The following is an 18,947-nucleotide window of genomic DNA, read 5'->3' on the forward strand; positions in this document are numbered from 1 at the left end:
GTTTCCTCGCGCGGAGGCTGTAATTAAATTCGAATCCAGTGGGCGAACGGGCAAAGTAAATGAGCAGCAGGCATCGAGTCTGCTTGCTTTTCCTCGTCGCTACGCTGTCGTTACCGTCAGTTTCTCCCATTGACATTGGCAGTGTGCGAGAGAGAGAGAGAGAGAGAGAGAGAGGGGCAGGTAAAATTGACAGACGTTTGAGCAGAAACGGAAAAGGGTAAACGATAGAGAAAGGAAGAGGAACGTTGCAACGCGTTCACTGCGTCGACGGGGGTGTTTGCGTGCTCTAAACTCTGTGCCTCGTGTAAATGGTAGCCGCGTCAAGGGCTCAATTAACGAGCGATAACGAACGCCCGTGAGTAAACACACTATGACGGAGAAACCGAACGGATTCCTTCGTAAACCGTGAGCAAACGGCAAAGGATGTCTTGTTCGTTTGATACGCGGAATTTAGCAAACTGACTTTACGAGACATCGTCGTGCAACGACGTCGCCGTCGTCGTCGTCGCTCAGCCGAATTTTCACGGTTTGCTGACGTGGCGGACATCCGCCTTTTTAGTGGTTCTTTCTACTGATCGCGATGTCCGCGTAGAAAATTGAATTTGGATTCGTTATCGCTAACGAGGGACGATACTCGAGTGGTCTGGATTCAATTTTCCTCTGCTTAACGCGTCGACTGCTATGAGGGTCATCGGTGACCGACGCTGTATATTCGGTATAAAAAGAAAGTTATCCTAGTTATAAGAGGTATCTACGCAAAATTATCCGTATGACAGATACATATCATTTATTAATGATTCGAAACAAACGTATTCAAATACTTTCATGTATCACACTAATCTATGCTTTATCGGATCATGAAACACGAGAGAGATAAATTCGAGTTTTCACTGTATATGGATATAAAGCATTAAAATGTAATCCTATAAAAGCGTCCGCTGATAGCGAGCAAATGCATGCTAATTCGTTTTTAATGTTTATATCGACGTAAGGGACACAACAGAGAAACATTACGTAATAATGATGATGAACATTCGCTTACTGATAATGCTGTCGCAACTCAAACTTTCACCATTATTATTACTTATTGTTAATAAAAAACATTTTAGTAAATTAACGTAATGTATTCAATAATTAAATTATTATTTTAGCAATAACTATAATGTCACTGAAAACTGCAGAGTTCAATATACTATAAAAAAAAATTGGAAGATTAATTTTGTAAGAAAGTAATTGGAAAGTTTGAATTGAAGAATGGAACTATCCAGTGGTGAATAATTTTGTATTAAAAAATTAATATTTTATGTAAATAGTATGACGTAGTAATGGTAAATCAACAAAAACACGTGGGCTCCTAATACTGATGCTTTGTTATGATTACTATGAACGGGCAAGTTGACCTTGCGTGATAATTCCACGCTATGAAAACCAGGCTTAAGTCCTTAAACAGGTTTAATAGTAAGCTGATTAAAGGTAAACAGGAACGTCGAATATTTGGACCTTCGATCAACGCGTACAATTGAGACACAGGGTTGCTTAAAATTAGATATACAATTTTTATTAAAATCATGTTATTCAAGGCTATATTGCTTCCAGACACGTTAGGAACGTATTATTTATAATTTTTTACAACACACATCAGTATTTTAAAACAGTTATTTAAATTTTTTCTGTTAAATTCTTCGTCATTATTACACTCTAACGATTCTAAAAACAGCCCTTTTTTTTCTCTCGCAATTATGCGAATGGTACGTTGGAATGTATACACACACATACAGAGGCATTGACACTCATCGTTGTGACGGGATATATGAATCGTCCGTACTTTGCTTCGTAGCCCGCTTCAACCCTCGTGTATGTGTACATAAACTCTCTACGGCTCTCGGGCTGAGCCGTGTATGTTTTAGCGTCTGTGAATAATCAGCAATCAGCAGTAGCTGCGGCAATGGCGGCGGTAACAAATTGCACGTGTACACACACAAACTAGGCATGCAAATTCGAGAACCGAGAGTACCGACTTTGCCCGAATCCCGGGCCTACCAGAGATGTCCCTTTTCGGCTAACGAGTCATGAAACCGCCGCAGAGAATCGACGTATTGCTCTTCAGGGACGTGGAGAATTTTAGGGATGAATAAACCCTCCCTTCCTCCCTGCCTCTTTTACATTTTACGAATAAGGGCAGTCGAATTTTTGTTGTTCCTCCTAATTGACACTTTCGCGTGTAAACGCGATTTTTCCGGGAAAATATATCGTGACGTTTAATAAAGTATTTAATATAGAAATAAATAAAAATGAACGAAGAGCAGCAGGGGTGGTAGGAGAATGCTCGGAATTCGTATGAATGTCTATAAAGAGAAATTGCGAGGATGATTGTGTTGTGTGCCTTGAGGTAACAGCCCTTATGGGTGAATAAAGAATCTGGGTCATAAATTTAATATGTACTGAGAAACACAGAAATATGGAAAAGGGGTGTATTCGCTTTATTTATACGTAACAATAAGTCGGAAAAATAAGTCCAGAGCGTAGGAAAAAGTGTTAATAAATAATATTCATCCGTATTATTAGCTATCATAAATCATACGGTAACATATCTTCGTGTTTAACTGGTAACCATCAATGGTTTGTAACGACCTGCCCTTTCCAAAGATCGACCAACCATCGTTTCTCATGGTCACGGGTTCATGGTCCAGGTAGATAATTGACAGGCTCGTACTCTGCTTCCAGCCTCGAGAATAATTGGTGATTCCTATCAAGATGTCTACCATACGGTTTCGTTGGTCGAAACAAAATGAGTCCTTTCTAACTTGAGGAATGGTTCAATCGGTAGGCGTTGATCGGCCCAATGTTAATCTGATTTTACGATGAACCACGTGTTAAGGCTGTGTTTTCTATTTAGAAGAGACCGTTTGATGCTTGGGTCATTTATATCCCTTGATCATAGGGATAAAAATCCAGGCGAAGGGTTCTTGAAGTTTCTAACGATGCCGGAGACACGTATTTATTCTCACAAAGAGCTGAGACGTTTCCACGGACAATATTGATCATCCAATGTGAGATGGTCGAAATTTAAAATTAATATTGAACTGCAAGAGGCGCGTGAGTACACGATCCGTTGCACAGTGCTGTAGCTGTACGGATTAGCCCCCTTCGACCTGCTTCAGTAGCACCCCTGTTAAGCCAACCTATTCTGTGATCCGCTTTCGCCATTTCAATTTCGTTGTCCCTTCGTGTCGCTCCTCTGGCGAGGTCTTCCGTGTCCTGAGAACATCTACAGCTGCGCCTACAGCGGAGAAAAAGCGAGAAAGACGGATGGATAAAAGCAGACCTCTCTCGAACCTTGAGAAATAACACGGTACACTTCCACCTCAGACTTTGCAACCTTTCCACGAAGAAAGAAGCCCGACAGCTCCTTTCGTTTTAGAGTGGTAAATTTAACAAAAATAAATAATCGTTTCAAGAATGAAATTGAAAGATTGTCCTAATCTAATCTAACGAAGAAACTTTCTCCAGCATATTTAAAACCGTACAAGGGTATCGTTGACGTTCGATTTCCCCGACTAGTAAAGGAGAAAAATATTTTATCCGGTGTTCGTAATTTACTTTAACCCCCCCCATCTGGCAAAGAAAGAACGAGAAAGGAAGGCCGAGTGAAAACGGTAAAGAAGAAAAATAAAAGAAGCGGAAGGGTCTTTTTCTCGGAGAAGACGCGTTCTTCGCGGTTCTTCAGCACAGAAAAATATTAAGCCGCGTTCCTTTTTTCTCCCTTGACTTTGAGACGACAGCCGGCGCGCTTACCATTCGCAGCCTATAATAAATTGTGCATGGCGGAACATTTTAACAGCCTCGTTTCTTTCTGTGTTTAAAGCAGTGCAAAAAAAAACGAAGGAACAGAGCGAGAGAAATAGACGTAGACGTGGACGGGGACAGAGATGGCGAGGGGGGGTGGTTGAAAGTGGCGGGAGAAAACGAGGGTGAAATGTCTGGTCGGGGCCGCCAACCCCCCTTAACTCGAAGTGTAGACGGTACTTGCGAAGCATGGAGGGCATAGAAAAGAGAAACTCCAGGTAGAAAACGCCGAAAAGGCAACGTATGCACCGATTCCTTCCGCGGACGCGAAAGCTTTAGGGACTGTTTTTCCCATCCCTTGGCTTGGTCGGCGAACCAAGCCAGTCAGCCTCCGCCATAAATGCACGAGTTTTCATCTTGGCGCAAAGCGTTTAGCCGCGCGTACCACCGCCCTGCAAACTCATTAGAAGCTGAAATAAATACGATCCCGTCGTTCCAACGGCTGGCAAGCTCTGCTTGCTTATAGAGAAATGGTCTTCCTGCTAGACCTCGAAACTTTCTATCTGTCTCGACGTATTCGAACGAAACGGCGGAAAATAAAATGGAAAATATGACGAGGCCAGAGCAGACCGAGCCAGGAATCTAGCTTTTTACAACGTTTATTGATTTTTTCGGTCTGCGTCGTCTTTTTCTTGCTCGACATAACGAGAAATATTTATTCAAATATTAATTTTTCATTTTAACCCTAACCCAAACCCAACGTAACCTTCAATTTTGTCACAATGAAATACATTTATTTAAAAATAATAGGCTGAACCTGGAAAATATATCCCCACGTTAGAAAAAAAATATTATAATATTCTGTACTTTCATGTAACGGAGATATCGTTTAATTTCCGGAAAATGAACTATAGATTGAATATCGTTAATGTACATATGGGGAATCGAAACTGCCCGCCATCTTGTAATTATACGAGTATCGGATTGGAGTCGTATGAAAAGGGTAATTAATGATTGCGCAGTCGAATAGCAGATCTTGATACAATTCGTTGGATGCGCGCAAAGTCTTTTCTGTTTCAGTTCTGCCCTCTAAAATTGATTATTAGGGCTGATTAATTAATTTTCACGTGTATACCTGAAAGAGCCCCCGGGTTACCTGTATACATATAGTCAGCGTTAAAATTGAATACACACTTTGTAAATCCGAAATTCAACTAATGGTTTGATGTTGCGCAATGATAACTAGTAACTGATACCGTGGAACAGCTTTTATTATATTTTTCTTTTAATTCTGTATACAGCAACTATATTGCAGAGCATTAGAATTTGATACAAAAATACTAATTGTATTTATTTATCTAATATTAAATAATAATACAATATTTAATTACTGAAATAAATGAAAAATTACGTGCTTCGATGCTATCGAGGGCATCCGATTTTTGCCGAACCGAGGAAGCGTGGGCAGGGAAGTGCGAAGGGGAATCTCGTCGTACCAAATGAATTTCACCGAGTGTAAAATAATCGTGGCAAATTGAACCCCGTGATACAATGGATCGTTGCTTGGGAAGCTTCTTTCTAACCGGAAGCAAGCGTCGATGTTCCCTTTCCAAAGTAGGGAGAATAAGAAAGGGTCGTGAAACGTTGGTTGCCAAGAAAATCCTATTATTAATAATCGTAAGCAGCGATAATTGCTACCGTGGTGTCTCGTTTTATGGTATACGGGGTTACGCAATGCCCACAAACTGACGACTATGTTTCGCGTTAATTATCGGTAACGATCGTAATTTATCAGTGAAAACGCAGAGGCAACCGCCCCGTAGCTCGTTCCCGCGTGTCCTTTTACTCCGTTTACTCCGATTTCTCGGAAAACTGCAAACAAAATGCTGTAATATACTATACTTTGCCTCCTTTTTCCCTTTTTTATGGTGACGATTTTACGTGATCATTTATTTCGGAAGGGAACTAATTTACCTTGATTTTATACCGGAAGGAGACTTAATCTTTCACCCCCCGGGCGGCGGACCATCGAGAGAGACACAATTTTAATCTAATTTTGTATTTTGCATTATTTTTATTTTCTAAATTGTACAATTGTTCATTTAAAAATTATTCTTCCAATATATGAAAGCGTTTTATTTAAAAATTATACGAAATTTGATATTTTTTACATTCCCCGAACAATCCGCGACATTGTCCATATTTTTCTGTCGTCTTGTTCCCTCGAGTAGGAAGAAATAAAAGTGTAAAAGGGCTGGAAGTTGGGGGAGGGGGTTGTAGGTTTCAGAGTCGTGCTTAGCGATGAAATTGCCCTTCAGACGATGCTTCATAACCGTACAAGTTCGATCTGGCGAAGAACGAAAATGAGAGTGCCTGACGTCTCGTACGTCGCCATAATCCAGATGAAACCTGTAGGAATAAGAAATGAGAATATCTAGACAAAGGCATAGCAAGTACTGTTCTGAGTGCACAGCGGAATACAAACTTTCCTCTCTTCTTTTTCACGAGCACGAATACTTTTCTTCGCTGTTATGGCTTCGCATATTCTTCTCGTTTAATTAAAAGCAAAATATATATATCCGAAGTAAGGAAGAGATAGGTTAACATCTGTGTGATAAGGCGTGAAACTCCTTAGCATATTTAATTAAGAGAAATCGGAAGCAGAAGCTTCGATCAAACTCAATTAATGAACAGATGTTTTTGCAGGTACAATTACCACAACCTTCGAGGATTCTTGTTATTTATTATGTTATACGGTTATCATTAACTCGTTTTCTCTTTTTTCTGTTTTAGGTGAGTAAAAACAACGTTCTTCTATTATCTACTCGTGCAATTTTATGGGTGAGTCTTGTTTTTTCTTTGCTAAAAAATTGAATAACAATGCGATAAGTCGGTGCAAAAGTCAGCCGTATCAAATGAATGAAAGATTAAACCTTGAACATTTGTTATGGATGATTAAAAAGTGAAACATGGTCCGTGAAGATTAGTTCGTGTATATTTTTGTAATGTATACTTATACATTCGTCTTAAAAACAGCTATTTCTGTTGGACCAAGAAATATAGTCTCCATTTAGTCCTCCATAAAACAATGGAGTCAAGATCTGGAATAATACCTTCACCTACACCATGATAGCTCCCATTCTGGAACACTATTTTCTGAACTGAACATTTTTCTTCTCAGCAATTTTACACCAACGCTGTTTCTTTTTATAGAAAGTGTTACTTTAAATTTATAACGTCGCTTTTAGAAATCCATGTATTATTATTAATTAGTATAATTATTTATTTATGTGAAATGAAGCGATGAAGCTTTATGATATTAAATTCTAAGCCTTGGACGATAAGGCGAGGAAAAAAAAATTGCAACGAGTGGTCGGCGTTCGAGACAAGAAGGGGTCGGTTTTAGGGTAGTTTGAAAAGTCCTTTTGCGAGTCGCGGTCTGATTCGAGGGTGGTCAGGCGAGTCGGAATGGGTATTTGGTATTCTGACGAAGTAACTTCGGCCTCTTTCCTCTTTTCCGCTCATCGCACATGCACGCCAACTATCTTCCGATCGTTCAAGAGTTTCCCGTGTCTTTCGTCTTCGAAGCGAGTAAATATTTGCGACAACTCCGACGACGACGACGACGACGACTAAAACCACGAGACCGGTTCATAGGGCAAAGGGTAAAATAGAATACTCTGTTCACTCAACTGTTCGCTCTTTTTCTCTTTGGAATACTGAAAATTGTTCATTGATTAAAGTCAGACTTTTCAGATTTCACGTAAGTAAAGTATGTACACGTTTGAATCAAGCTAAAATGGTGTTAAGGTATATACCTTAATTTACTTGGTCTGTGATCAATAATAGTCTCGTCCTTTGGACAAGAAGCAAAACGAACAGGTCGAGTAGTTTTCCAATTTTTAATTAGCGTTTCTTTACGTAATTTCGAAAGCAATTTCTTAGCGAGTTAAGAAACAGGATGGTCGTAGCAGGGACGAGTTCGATTTAAAGCAACTCGCGGTAAACATTCGAGTTGGAGCAAGTTTCCACACGGTCCCCTTCGTCTTCCAGGACTTTAAGGACGAGGAGTCGTTTTCATCGTTCCTTCTTTCTTTCTTTATTCTACCTCTCTGTCAGTCTTTTGCTCGTTTCCTGAAGTATCACAACTTCGCAAGGACCTTCGATTTGGTCGCAGTTGGGCGGCGGGGGGGGGGGGGGGAAGAAGGGGGCGGCGGATGGCGAATCCGCATCAAACGAACCGATTGCAGAAAACTTGTCAAGAGCCCCGACGAAATCCTTCCTCGCTCCTTTCTTTTCCCTTCTCGAAGCCACCCTCTTTCCAACCCTCTCCTACGTTGTCTTCTCTCCCGCTACATCCTCCTTCTTCATTCTTTTTTCCTCCCAATTGTCCTGGTTTTATTCCAGGCCATTGGCCCCGTCGTCCTTACTCGCTGAATCGGTACAAGAATATAGTGGAAAAGTGTACAGCTACGAGATAGGAATCAAAAGACCTCAAAGGATTGAAACAACCCTCCGGGAGATGTTGTTCGTTTTCGATCATCGGTTAGCTGAATGTGGAACACCGAAGGAATTGCTGTATTTTTCGCGCCCGATGGCCACGCTTTCTCCAGAGAATCTTCTTTGATCGTCCCATAGATAGGGTAGCTTCTACTCTTCAAATTGTTTTCCTTTACATCGGGACCGTCTATCGGTAACTTACAGATGGATTCTTGGAATTAAAAATACACGATATTGACGATATTGCTGGTTATTCAGTTATTAATTGTTTTTAGAATATTCAATATTTTGATTCATAGTTTCTTTTTTTATGAAAGATGAAATTTTATTTTAATATCTAATTTATAAACTTATCAGTCGTTAAGGAAAGGCTGCCAAGTCCTGGTAAAATTTTATCAGTTTATTCAAGGTAATCTTGGGACATTAAATTAATGAACGTAGCGACTGTTGTTTTGTCACGTGGTTTTCTAAGCGGAAATGTCTCAGGACGCTGGAATATCGTAGCCATTTTATCCTAAGGAGAAACATTTCCTGTGCCAACGTAATTTGGAAAGGGACAAGAAGCGACCCCTTTGTTTTAGCCTTTAATTTACCTATAAATCTTGTAATACTACAAAACTTTACGAGGGTTCGCGCGAATAATTCAATTATATTCGCACTCACCTGCTTTTAAATTGCTGCACTCTGTATATTATTGCCGGATAAATTTAAACCGGTGGACTGGTCCCCTCGCTGTTTTAAAATTATAAGATTTCAAAATTTCACAAATTCCAAAGTCACAGAACTCCGAAATCTCAAAATTACAAAATTCCAGATTCAAAAATTCTTAATCAATCTCAAAGTGATAGGTGAAAAAATACCAACCGGACACTAGCCTGATTTTGTAGCAAGAAGTTTTGCAAAAGCATCGATTGGATTCTGAAAATATTTTATAGAATACAGTAAAGAGCGCCGGCGGCTGCTGGCCTGTATTGCCGATAACATCCTAACATCCTTCGAATCCAACGAGCTGTACACCTACACGGATACAGACGACTTGAAAGCAGAGCACATCAACAGACTTACACAAATGCACGTCTCAAGCTCCCGTACCCATCCATCTTACACACGCGTACTACCTTGAAGAAGTTTTATTCTGTAGCTTTCCAACCCCTCTGGCCCATCTTCTTCCTTCGCGATAACGTCAGCCTCCGCAACTGATTGTGAGAGAAGGATGTCGCGCCCTATACGGAACTTCCTTCTACGTTTTCGTTCAGGATCATCCGAGGCAACTTAAATCTTTGACACTTCTCCACTGAGTTCACATCGTTGCTCTTGTATTACATTATTGGAGCAGTTACATTCTTTTATTCTCACGCGATTTATCGTTTTATTCTCTTTTAACGTTAATCGTTTCTACAGATTCTTTCGCAAAATCATCCTTCTTTCCTATAATATATTCAAGAATAATCTAGGCAACATCTCATCACAGTTCCAAAAACGTTTTCATACATATTTATATATGTCTTGGTTTATCTAAATCTGGCCACGATACAAAAGAGCGATAGGATAATGGCACTTACTGCTGCATATGTAAATTGAAATCAAAGAGGCGTGCATAGCGTATACAAAAGAGATGACACACTTCGTTTCTACTTTCTTTCAGTTCCTAGTTCAATTTCCCTTTCATTGGGTACAATCATATAAATATCGGCACACCTCTGATTCTTACAGAGATCATTCTCTTTTCTTCGACATGACTCTGGATATTCGAAAGGGAGGAGCAGAGAAATAGAACATGTAGTAGGTATACTATCAGCCAAAAGTTTGCTTTAAAATAGGAACTATTAAGATAACAATTTTTGGATTGATATGCTTTGGAAAGAATGATAATTAAACTCTATCGTATATTTGGATTTTGGGAATTTAGACATATTTAGAAATTTCAATCTTTAAGCCTTCAAATATAAAATTTAAATTTCGAAATTTCATGTACATGTATGTATATTAAATTTTATGATATGAAACAAAGAAAATTAAAATTAGTTTTTCCTAAATTAATTTTTACTATAATTTCTATAGAACCTACTTTCCTTCCATCACAACTTTCACTGGGAAAGTCTACTACGTTGACAAATTTATTTTAAAAAATGCCGCGAAGATCTATTTAAGTAAACTTTTGGCCAATACTGTATATAGGGGTATCAAAGCCTCTTTCGTTCTTCAATTTCTGTCTGTCTGTCTCGCTTCCTCTTTTTCTCTGGCAAACGAACTATCCGGGACTCGTGTCTCTATTCTCCATTCTTTCCTTGACTGCATTTGTTCCTTATTAGATATTCCGTTTTATTGAACGAAGCCTAGAAGCCTTCCTTCCTTCCTTCCTTCCTGACGCCCCTTCTTCTTTACATCCTTTTGCTTTGTTACATACGAGAATATATATATATACATATATATATATTCTTTCTCTCTTCTAACTTTCTTGATCCATCCTCTTCTACTACAAGAAACGCCGCCTCTCGTCCACGACATCATTTTATTCCGCGTCTCGAATTTCAAACGTTATTATTCACCCTTCCGCGAGCCCCTCCGCGAATCTTAGATCTTTCTCGTTCGAGCATTTCCGGTTAGCTGCGCACCCGGAAGCCATTCTTTCTTCTTTTTCTGCCGTTCGACTCTTAGAAATGTTTCATTCGGCTATACGTCAATTCCATTTCTCCTTTCGAAGAGAGAGAGAGAAGGAAAGGACATACGAGTGGGTGGAAGGGAAATGGTAGATAGGTAAGAGGGAGAAATTTCTTTGTACGTTCAATCGAGGATCACAAGCGTATTTTTGATCAGGAGATTACTAGATAGGGTTTTTGATCGTCACTCGGAGAAATGGGAACGATCTTGAAAGTGTTGTAATGCAATATGATCGTCATGTTACTGGTCATATTTGATTACGAGGAAATCGGGACACTGAATGGTTGTAACCATTACCAGGACGTAAATGATTAACATAATTTTATCTTTCAAATTTTCTCTCCTTATTACTAAGAGTCCGGGAACGAGAAACGTAGCAATATCTGATCACCCGAAATTGGTCGTACCCTTCTCACCATGTTCTTGATCCAGGCAATCATAGTCCTGTGGCCATCATCCAGAAATGACCTTAGAAATCCTTTCCCTTGGAGTGGCTACAACATCTTGTACATTTCTTTGATTTCTTTTCTCATTTTTCTCCTTTCACCTTCGATACGTATCCGAGAGTTTTTCTTCCCTCCCCTCCCGTACTCGTCGTCAATCTTCCCTTCCTGTATCTCTCATCTTCCCTCTGTCTTCTTCTTGACGCTTTACCCTCGGACCTGAACGGCCGATTATGTCAGTCGAAGTTAAAGCCACGTTTGTTTATCTGATGCCACGTTATAAGTAGAGACAGACAGGCAGGCTACCGGTTCGCGAGCTACCTATCCGAATGAAACGGTAAGATAGATAAAGGATAAGAAAAGGAGAGAAAGTGGCAGCGTGCTCTGTCCTGTCGCTCGAGGCGAGGACGCCACCTCCTTCGGAGAACAGTTTAGTTACGATGAATGGACCGAATGAATCACGCGAACCAATTAAGGATTACAGTAGACGATGCTCCAGCCACTGCTGGCAAGAGATAGAGAGAAAGCAAGAACCGACTCCTCTGTGCTTCTTCACGCCTGCTTAACCTTCCCTAGATCCTACTTAATTGCAACTGCTAAATATACTTTACCGATCGGATGTTACCGTCAATTTTACTTACGACGCATTCAACGTCAACCGAATCGACAATTCAACGGAGCAGTTTGGTCATTTATCTGTGGAAAGTTTTTATTTTAATTTCTTGTGGTTTAAAGTAAGTTAGGGAGGTCTAAAGAGTCATAAAATAACAAGTTTATTATCATTGCTAATAAATAAACTATTAGCAGATTTTATCGCGTTTCAACCGTAACCAACGAGTACCAGTTTGTCTTATGTAAATTTACGACGATTTTGAAACAAGTGGGTGTTGTAACCATTCTTTTTCTATGTCTAAAACCAATTTACTTTATCTGACAATCTATCTTCGACACGGCACAGTCGTCCACGGTTTTCCTTTCTTTTATCTGTAACGAGATCACCTGCTACGTGTTATGACTCAAATGCAGTTAAACTTTAAACGACTGACTGTATGTATACCTACGAAATAACTCAATACATTCCATGATCTTGATAATGTTCAGAATTTTACGTCGTTATACATTCAAGAATCAGCCCAGCATGCTATCCCACCCCCCTCACATTAGTATTCATAAAATCCTTATTCCTCGGATCTTAATCTTCGTGATTTCTTTTAATTACCGAAGGGTTCTAATAAATTGAAGCTTGCGTCGAAATTCTATCACGGTATCGATAATTCATCGATACTTCATTCTATTAACGAAGTTAAAGTATTTACTCTTGTGCGGAAAAAAGATTGGTCCGACTATACATTGACCTGGATCACTTGAAACCGAAAAAGGAAGCGTTCGTAAACGCAGTCTCATCAATTCCCGAACAGACTACTTAAACCGTTCGAAATCCGTACCTAATCTACTGTCTGGCAGTAGTCCTCGCGCGACGTCCTCTTTCGCGGACCTCGCTCGAGGGTGTTCGACGCGAGAAGCCGACACCTCGTTTTCGAACCTAGTAGGGAACACTCTCGGCGGGCGCCGATTTAGGGGATGAAACACGGAAGTAGCGTTACCCTCGTATAGGTGCACGCATCCTTGTATAGGAAAAGGGTAAAGTAGGGAGGGAGGGGGGGTAACAATAGCGAGGAGGACTAGAAGCAGGAGGACGACGTCGACGACGACGACGACGACGACGATGTCAGCTACGTCGTTGACGACGGCGCATTGTCACTGCGACGCGGCACGCATGCGCCGAGTCGAAGTAACAGCCGCGTACTCGGGTCGAATCGGGAAGCCGAGTCAGTGCATTGCCAGCTCCTGAACCGCGAACGTCCGATTCGCGCAGCTACCCGTTAACTCTAATCCGCGATTCTATCCCCCCCCCCCCCTCCCTCTAACTGATTAACACGCACAATGTTTCCTTCTTTCGATCAGACTCGAAAGCTTCTCCTCCGTTCGCGTTCTCTCACCAACTGACACGGTGTGATCCTTTTCGAGTGGGGGGAAAAAGAAATAATAACACGAAACCAACAGTGTAGGACGTTGACGTGCTTTATACATACATGTGTTGTGCGACAGGATACACCGGCTGCCTTTGGATATACCCGTTCAGTTGCGACTGCATTCCACAACCGAAAGACGTGCTTTTCTGTCAATGATGATGATCTGGTGGTGATTTAAGAGTGTCGTGCTGTGCTCTGGTGTTTAATGACACAGGCAATCGGTGTTCTTATGGCGATTTAGATGTACCAATTAGGTGAGTGTTGTTATTTCTTTCAATTCGGGTTGGGTCTTACGTGACTTGTCGTGTTTTTACGTGATACCTCGTCTTAAATCGGTTCGTCTCCCCACCACGCCCACCGTTTGACCGCTCGCTCGCTGGACCGAAAACTTGCTACCCCGGAAGTTGACGGAACGGTCATTTTTTCGTTTTTCCCTTTTTTTTTTAAACGATACGCGCCCTGCTTTGTGAACCGTTTTCGAAGGATTTATTGGTGCGCTGATGGGTGGGAATGGATCACGGTTCGAATAGAACCGGGTTTATAGAATTTTATTGAAAGGATCTAACCGACGCTCGCGTATATGAAAAATATGCTCTATGGAGTTGAGTGATTACTTTTTTTCAGAGCTCTGAAAAAACGAAGCGAATGTTGAAACAAAAATTTTACGTCAAATGGGGGTTGAATGAAAAATCAACTGTTTTGATTGCTGTGAAATTTTTATGAGAATAAATTTGACTCATAGCGATCTTCAAGGGCTAATTCTAAATTTTTTAAAAATTTATTAATTATTGTCTTAGAATAACAGTGCAATTATTCACTCCAGAAACTTATTTTGAATTTGAAAAATATTTGCCAACGTAAATGAAAGTTTCATCCATAATGAAAGTCTTGAAAATTGAATTAATTTTTGAGCTCTAAAATGATGAAAAATATGTTTATTCTGAGCTGAATTAAGAATTTACGCATTTATCTTGTTAAATTGCATTGCACAAAGATTCATAGATAAGGAACAAGTAAGTTAAAGGAGTAGCGAAACCTTTCGAATCGTGAAAGTCGATTAACGAGCTCGTGAATTAGAGGGAGGTACGATAAAAGCAGATAAGATTCATTATTTATTACACTGCTCTCACGACACGAATGGTATAAATCATTTACAAACACGAAAGTCATTGTGACAATTGTTGCGCGTTGTCCTTTCGCTACTTTTACTTTCAGTCAGAATTAACTCTTAAAATATTGCCGTTACATAATATATTAAACGTATAAATTAATTCAGTGCCTTTCCCTTCTTTACTGAAGGGGTATTTTTAAAAAATTCTGGTAACTTTAGTTACTAGTATAATTATTTGAATTATTAATGATAGTCCTCCGTTACTTATTAGGACTATTTCAAATTCACAAAACAAAATATTGTACTCCAAATTCTTCGAAATATCTTAGAAAATGAACAGACGATGAATAAGATATTTTAATTGAAGAAGTCAGTATTGTCGTCATTGCGTGAATCATGTGTAATGATTGGAGTCGGTTCGTCGATCGGCAGAACCTTTGACCACTTTCTTCGACGGATGAAGAGGCCGAAGAGGAAGCACGCCGGTCGACCTTTGCTCTTCCTTGCAATTTATTTTCAACGTCTGCTCATAAATGGTACGCATCAATACGAGCATTGTACATTGTTGGTACGATGTTTCGATGTAATGAACGTATTGTACGGCCGGATAACGTTAATGAGCGAAATTAACGGCGATTTTCAAATTAGAACAACTTTTAAAATATCAACCTCCTGATCGAGAAATTTCATCGAAATGAATTATACAAATCGCGTGATGGAGCATCTAGCGTTGTTAGTAGTTCACGCGATATCGAATGATTTTTCCCCCTTTTTTCACCCAAAGGTAGGCCTCAAAGGGTTGATAGCCCTAGGTCGCAGAAATCTTCATTCGGCCCTGGTTCTAAGCGAGTCGTATTTTTATTCTCCCATGAATATGTATTCGCGCTATAAATAGATCATAAATTATTATTCGTTACGGCTGTACAAGAGTTTCGAGTGGTAGCTGAATTTTATTGGTAATTCTGTTGTCGCGTATGGTTTTCTACGTGACAGGGGGCCTAATGGTGTGCCTGTAGGCTAAACACGCCCTACCTTGGCTACCTACTATTACCATATCCTGCTCAATTTCGCCTTTCTACTTCGCACCACCTCGCGTGGCTCCCTGTACGGGTCATTATTTTTCGCGTAACTATTTTCGTAGCTGCCAATGGCACGTGTGACACGCTACCGCACAAACGTGCTGTCGCTTTTGGATAGAGAACCTGGCTAGTGTTTATTCGCGTTTAAATGCTACCAATAGAATTTGGACTCGAGATCTTCGGATTAGTAGTCAAACATCTTATCCACTTTGCTACGGTCTACTGTCAAGTTTAATACAATTCTATAAAAGTGTCGTCGTAAACCTAAAATTACAATAATCATAAATTTTACAAGATGTCATTCTCAGTTTATCGAATTATCGATAACATTTCGATATTATCGATAACAACAGCTCTAAAACAGAAAGCCTGTACTCTGTACACCGTCCATATATTCTTACGTCCATAACCGGTACATCTACCCTAGTGTCTTAAAGACGATTGAAAGTTATTTACTGTCCGACAAGTTGAGAACAAACGATAAATGACTACGATTAAAGGTTCTCGGTAGCGTGGCAATCAATTGCTCTTGATAGAACGGATCAGTGAATACGAGAACGAAGCACTCCTTTGGTCTGGCCGCCTATTAAAAATACTTAACTTGGCCGGTCGTCGACCCATGCTTCGTCGATAGCATCGACATGCAAATGTAGTCCGCGTGTGCCTACATATTTATGCATTCTTCGATTCTAACACTCGTTGCCTTTATTCGACTCGATATCGCCGCTTACGTTCCCTTTCCAACCGAGTCTCATTACGAAAAACGACCAATCAGTATTCACACCGTCGATTTACCTAACTGGGACTTTTCAAACGACCATTTTTGCCACGCGCTACGCGATCTAACGTGCGAGCATTGAACATGCATTAGGTAATTATAGGCAGGACACACGTGTTATTTACATTGGCTTAAGTAGGATGTTTTTCTCGTACGGGCCAGATCATTTAGAAATTCTGCAATTTTTGGAGTATGGGGAATTCTGGAATTTTTTAATTAACGTATTCTTTTTTAAATAGAAAAGTATTGTCTATTATTTTAGAAGTGGTATAAATGCAATGTATTGGATTTTTCACGTGATTTATTTTACTACAAAGACTTTCGAATTTTTTTAATTTATATGACACAGAAAATGCTTCGAAAAATGATTATATACCAGATTCTCTATGACAGAACAAATGGAAAATCCATTATCATTTAAAAAGCGATATAAAATTGCATATTCTCTAATGGACAACATTTTCTTCCTACGAAAAACCAATTCTGTTTCAAAAATATTAATGGCCCGTTTATGTAGACATATTCGTCAAGCTTTAAGCTTCAAATCGATACGTCATAAGTATTGCTTTAGGATACTTTTATGTCATGAAATTGTATCAGAGTTACCATATTCACACCTGTTTAACTTTTACTCAATTTTTCCCTTTAAACGCCTAGTATACATTTGCATTCTTGATATCGGAAGAAAAGAGGAAAATGTGTTACGGTGTAACGCGATATTGTGCTTACGAAGTAAAAGGGCGACCGTATCATTTTCCTAAGGTAACATTCCGAGGGAAAGGTTGAGTAAAATGTCGTCGAATTGGAGGGTGGGCGTGAAACGACAGATCGTAGGCATCGGGACGAAGGTGAAAAGAAAAAAAAAAAAATGGAACGACGGACAGTCGCATTTAAAAATGCAATCAGGATAATAGCGAGGTGAAGGAAGGAACGAGTCTCGGTTCCTCTTTAATATGTCTCTGTTAGTTTCCTTCACGAGAGTTACCCTCGCCGCCGGTTGTTTCGTCATCTCTGCATCCCTCTTGCCGAGCTTCTTCCCCCTTGTGCACCGATTTGCTCGCCTTCCGACACGTGTTTGCCCGTGAAACACGCTCTTTGTCCCTCGCCTCGGCTTTAATTTATTAAAAGCGCGAAAGCTAACGTCTGCCGGAGGAAATTATGGGAACAAGTGCAGGGAAATCACGCGGGTGCCAGGCAAATATGAAAGAAAGAGATTTTTCAAACGGAATAAAATGATATTGTGGAACACTGATTATCTAAATGTTAATTATATGAATATTATATAAATGTATTATCGAATAACTCAGATGTTTGATCTTTTTTTGGATAGATGATTTTTAGGGACATTAATTTATGTTATGAAAATGAATGTTATTTTATCAATTTATCAATTTACTATTTTTACATATGCGAACTTGAACTTAATAGTTGTAAATTGGAGTTAATTAAGTGTCGTAATTGACTTGTTTTTATCTCGTGTAAAAAGTTGCAGATTTTTTAAGAGCTGCGTCATTATGCTAGTAAACGAGTTTCAATGAAACTTGTTGAAAGGTTTCAAGCATTTTAACCGTGAAGTTTCATATAGGAACTAAGTAGATCTCTTTAGATATGAAACGAAGTTCGTACAATTGTCGCAAAGTTCACTTTCATAAGGGAACAATATTTTTAACTAGTGATCTTGAAACATTACTTTCTTTGCGAGCCGAACTTTCCATAAAAAGTTTTCCCCTGTAGAGAATAACTTTTGTTATTTTCAAACAGCATAAAACTCTGTCTATAAAGAAAGTATGACTATCGTATCTAAAGTAGGAACAGAGTTGAACATTATTCCGTTATTGCATTATTCATTTATTATTTCGTAGAGATGTAGAATATATCTAATTTTGCGGAATTATATTTCGAGATTTTTGTATAATTACATAAAAATTTCAATGAAATCAGTGTCCCAAAGGACATGCACTGCTTTCACGAGATTCCCTCATTTGTCACATTGATTTGACTTTCGTCATAAAACCACCTTGAAATGCAAGCCGTCCTATTTTAATCTCCCCTAGCATGGTGGTATTTTTATTCGAATTATCTCAGCCAGTCCGTCAAAGGAGTACAGCAAGTACATTAATTTCGGGACGACACCCCGGACACAAACTTACACACGAGCCATGTGTGTACGTGTGTGGTCGCGTATAGGTGGTCCGGAATAGTGACCACGACACGGTATATAGCGACGGCTAAACCCTACTAAAGCTCGTAATGTATAGCCTAGCACAACCCGTGCTACGCCCTCTGGCCAAACCCTACGATCCCTCCACCCCAGGCGTTCTCAACCTACTTTGGGTCTCGGGTTCATTTCACAATATCTTTTTCAATGGAAATATCTTTGAGCAATGGAAGGCACATCAAATGTCCGTTGATAATTTGGAGAAATTAAAAAATTTGAAATTTGATCATTTAGAATCTTTTAAATTTGAAAATACAAAATTTCAAATTGTCAGAATGCCCTCTGAAAAAATTCTTCCTTTTCTGTGCTCGTAGATAGAGGATTGAGAACCGTTGCTT

The 18,947-nt window shown here is 39.6% G+C and overlaps 1 protein-coding gene across 11 annotated transcripts in view; it reads left to right on the forward strand.

Moving 5' to 3' along the window:
- Positions 1–18,947, forward strand: part of Ten-m (teneurin transmembrane protein Ten-m) — a 329,037-nt gene that overhangs the window by 184,816 nt on the left and 125,274 nt on the right. For 3 of the 11 annotated variants that reach the window (XM_034331396.2, XM_034331400.2, XM_034331397.2), the window contains exon 1: positions 13,283–13,677. The exons of the other annotated variants lie outside the window; for them this stretch is intronic. Coding sequence is in view for 1 of the 3 variants with exons in the window: in XM_034331397.2 (XP_034187288.2) it covers positions 13,665–13,677 (13 nt within the window). In the remaining 2 variants the exon portion in view is untranslated. Of the gene's footprint in view, positions 1–13,282; positions 13,678–18,947 lie in introns of those variants that run through there. 11 annotated transcript variants of the gene reach the window in all.

The sequence above is a fragment of the Osmia lignaria genome, chromosome 6, assembly GCF_051020975.1.
Source record: "Osmia lignaria lignaria isolate PbOS001 chromosome 6, iyOsmLign1, whole genome shotgun sequence".
Classification (NCBI taxonomy): domain Eukaryota; kingdom Metazoa; phylum Arthropoda; class Insecta; order Hymenoptera; family Megachilidae; genus Osmia; species Osmia lignaria.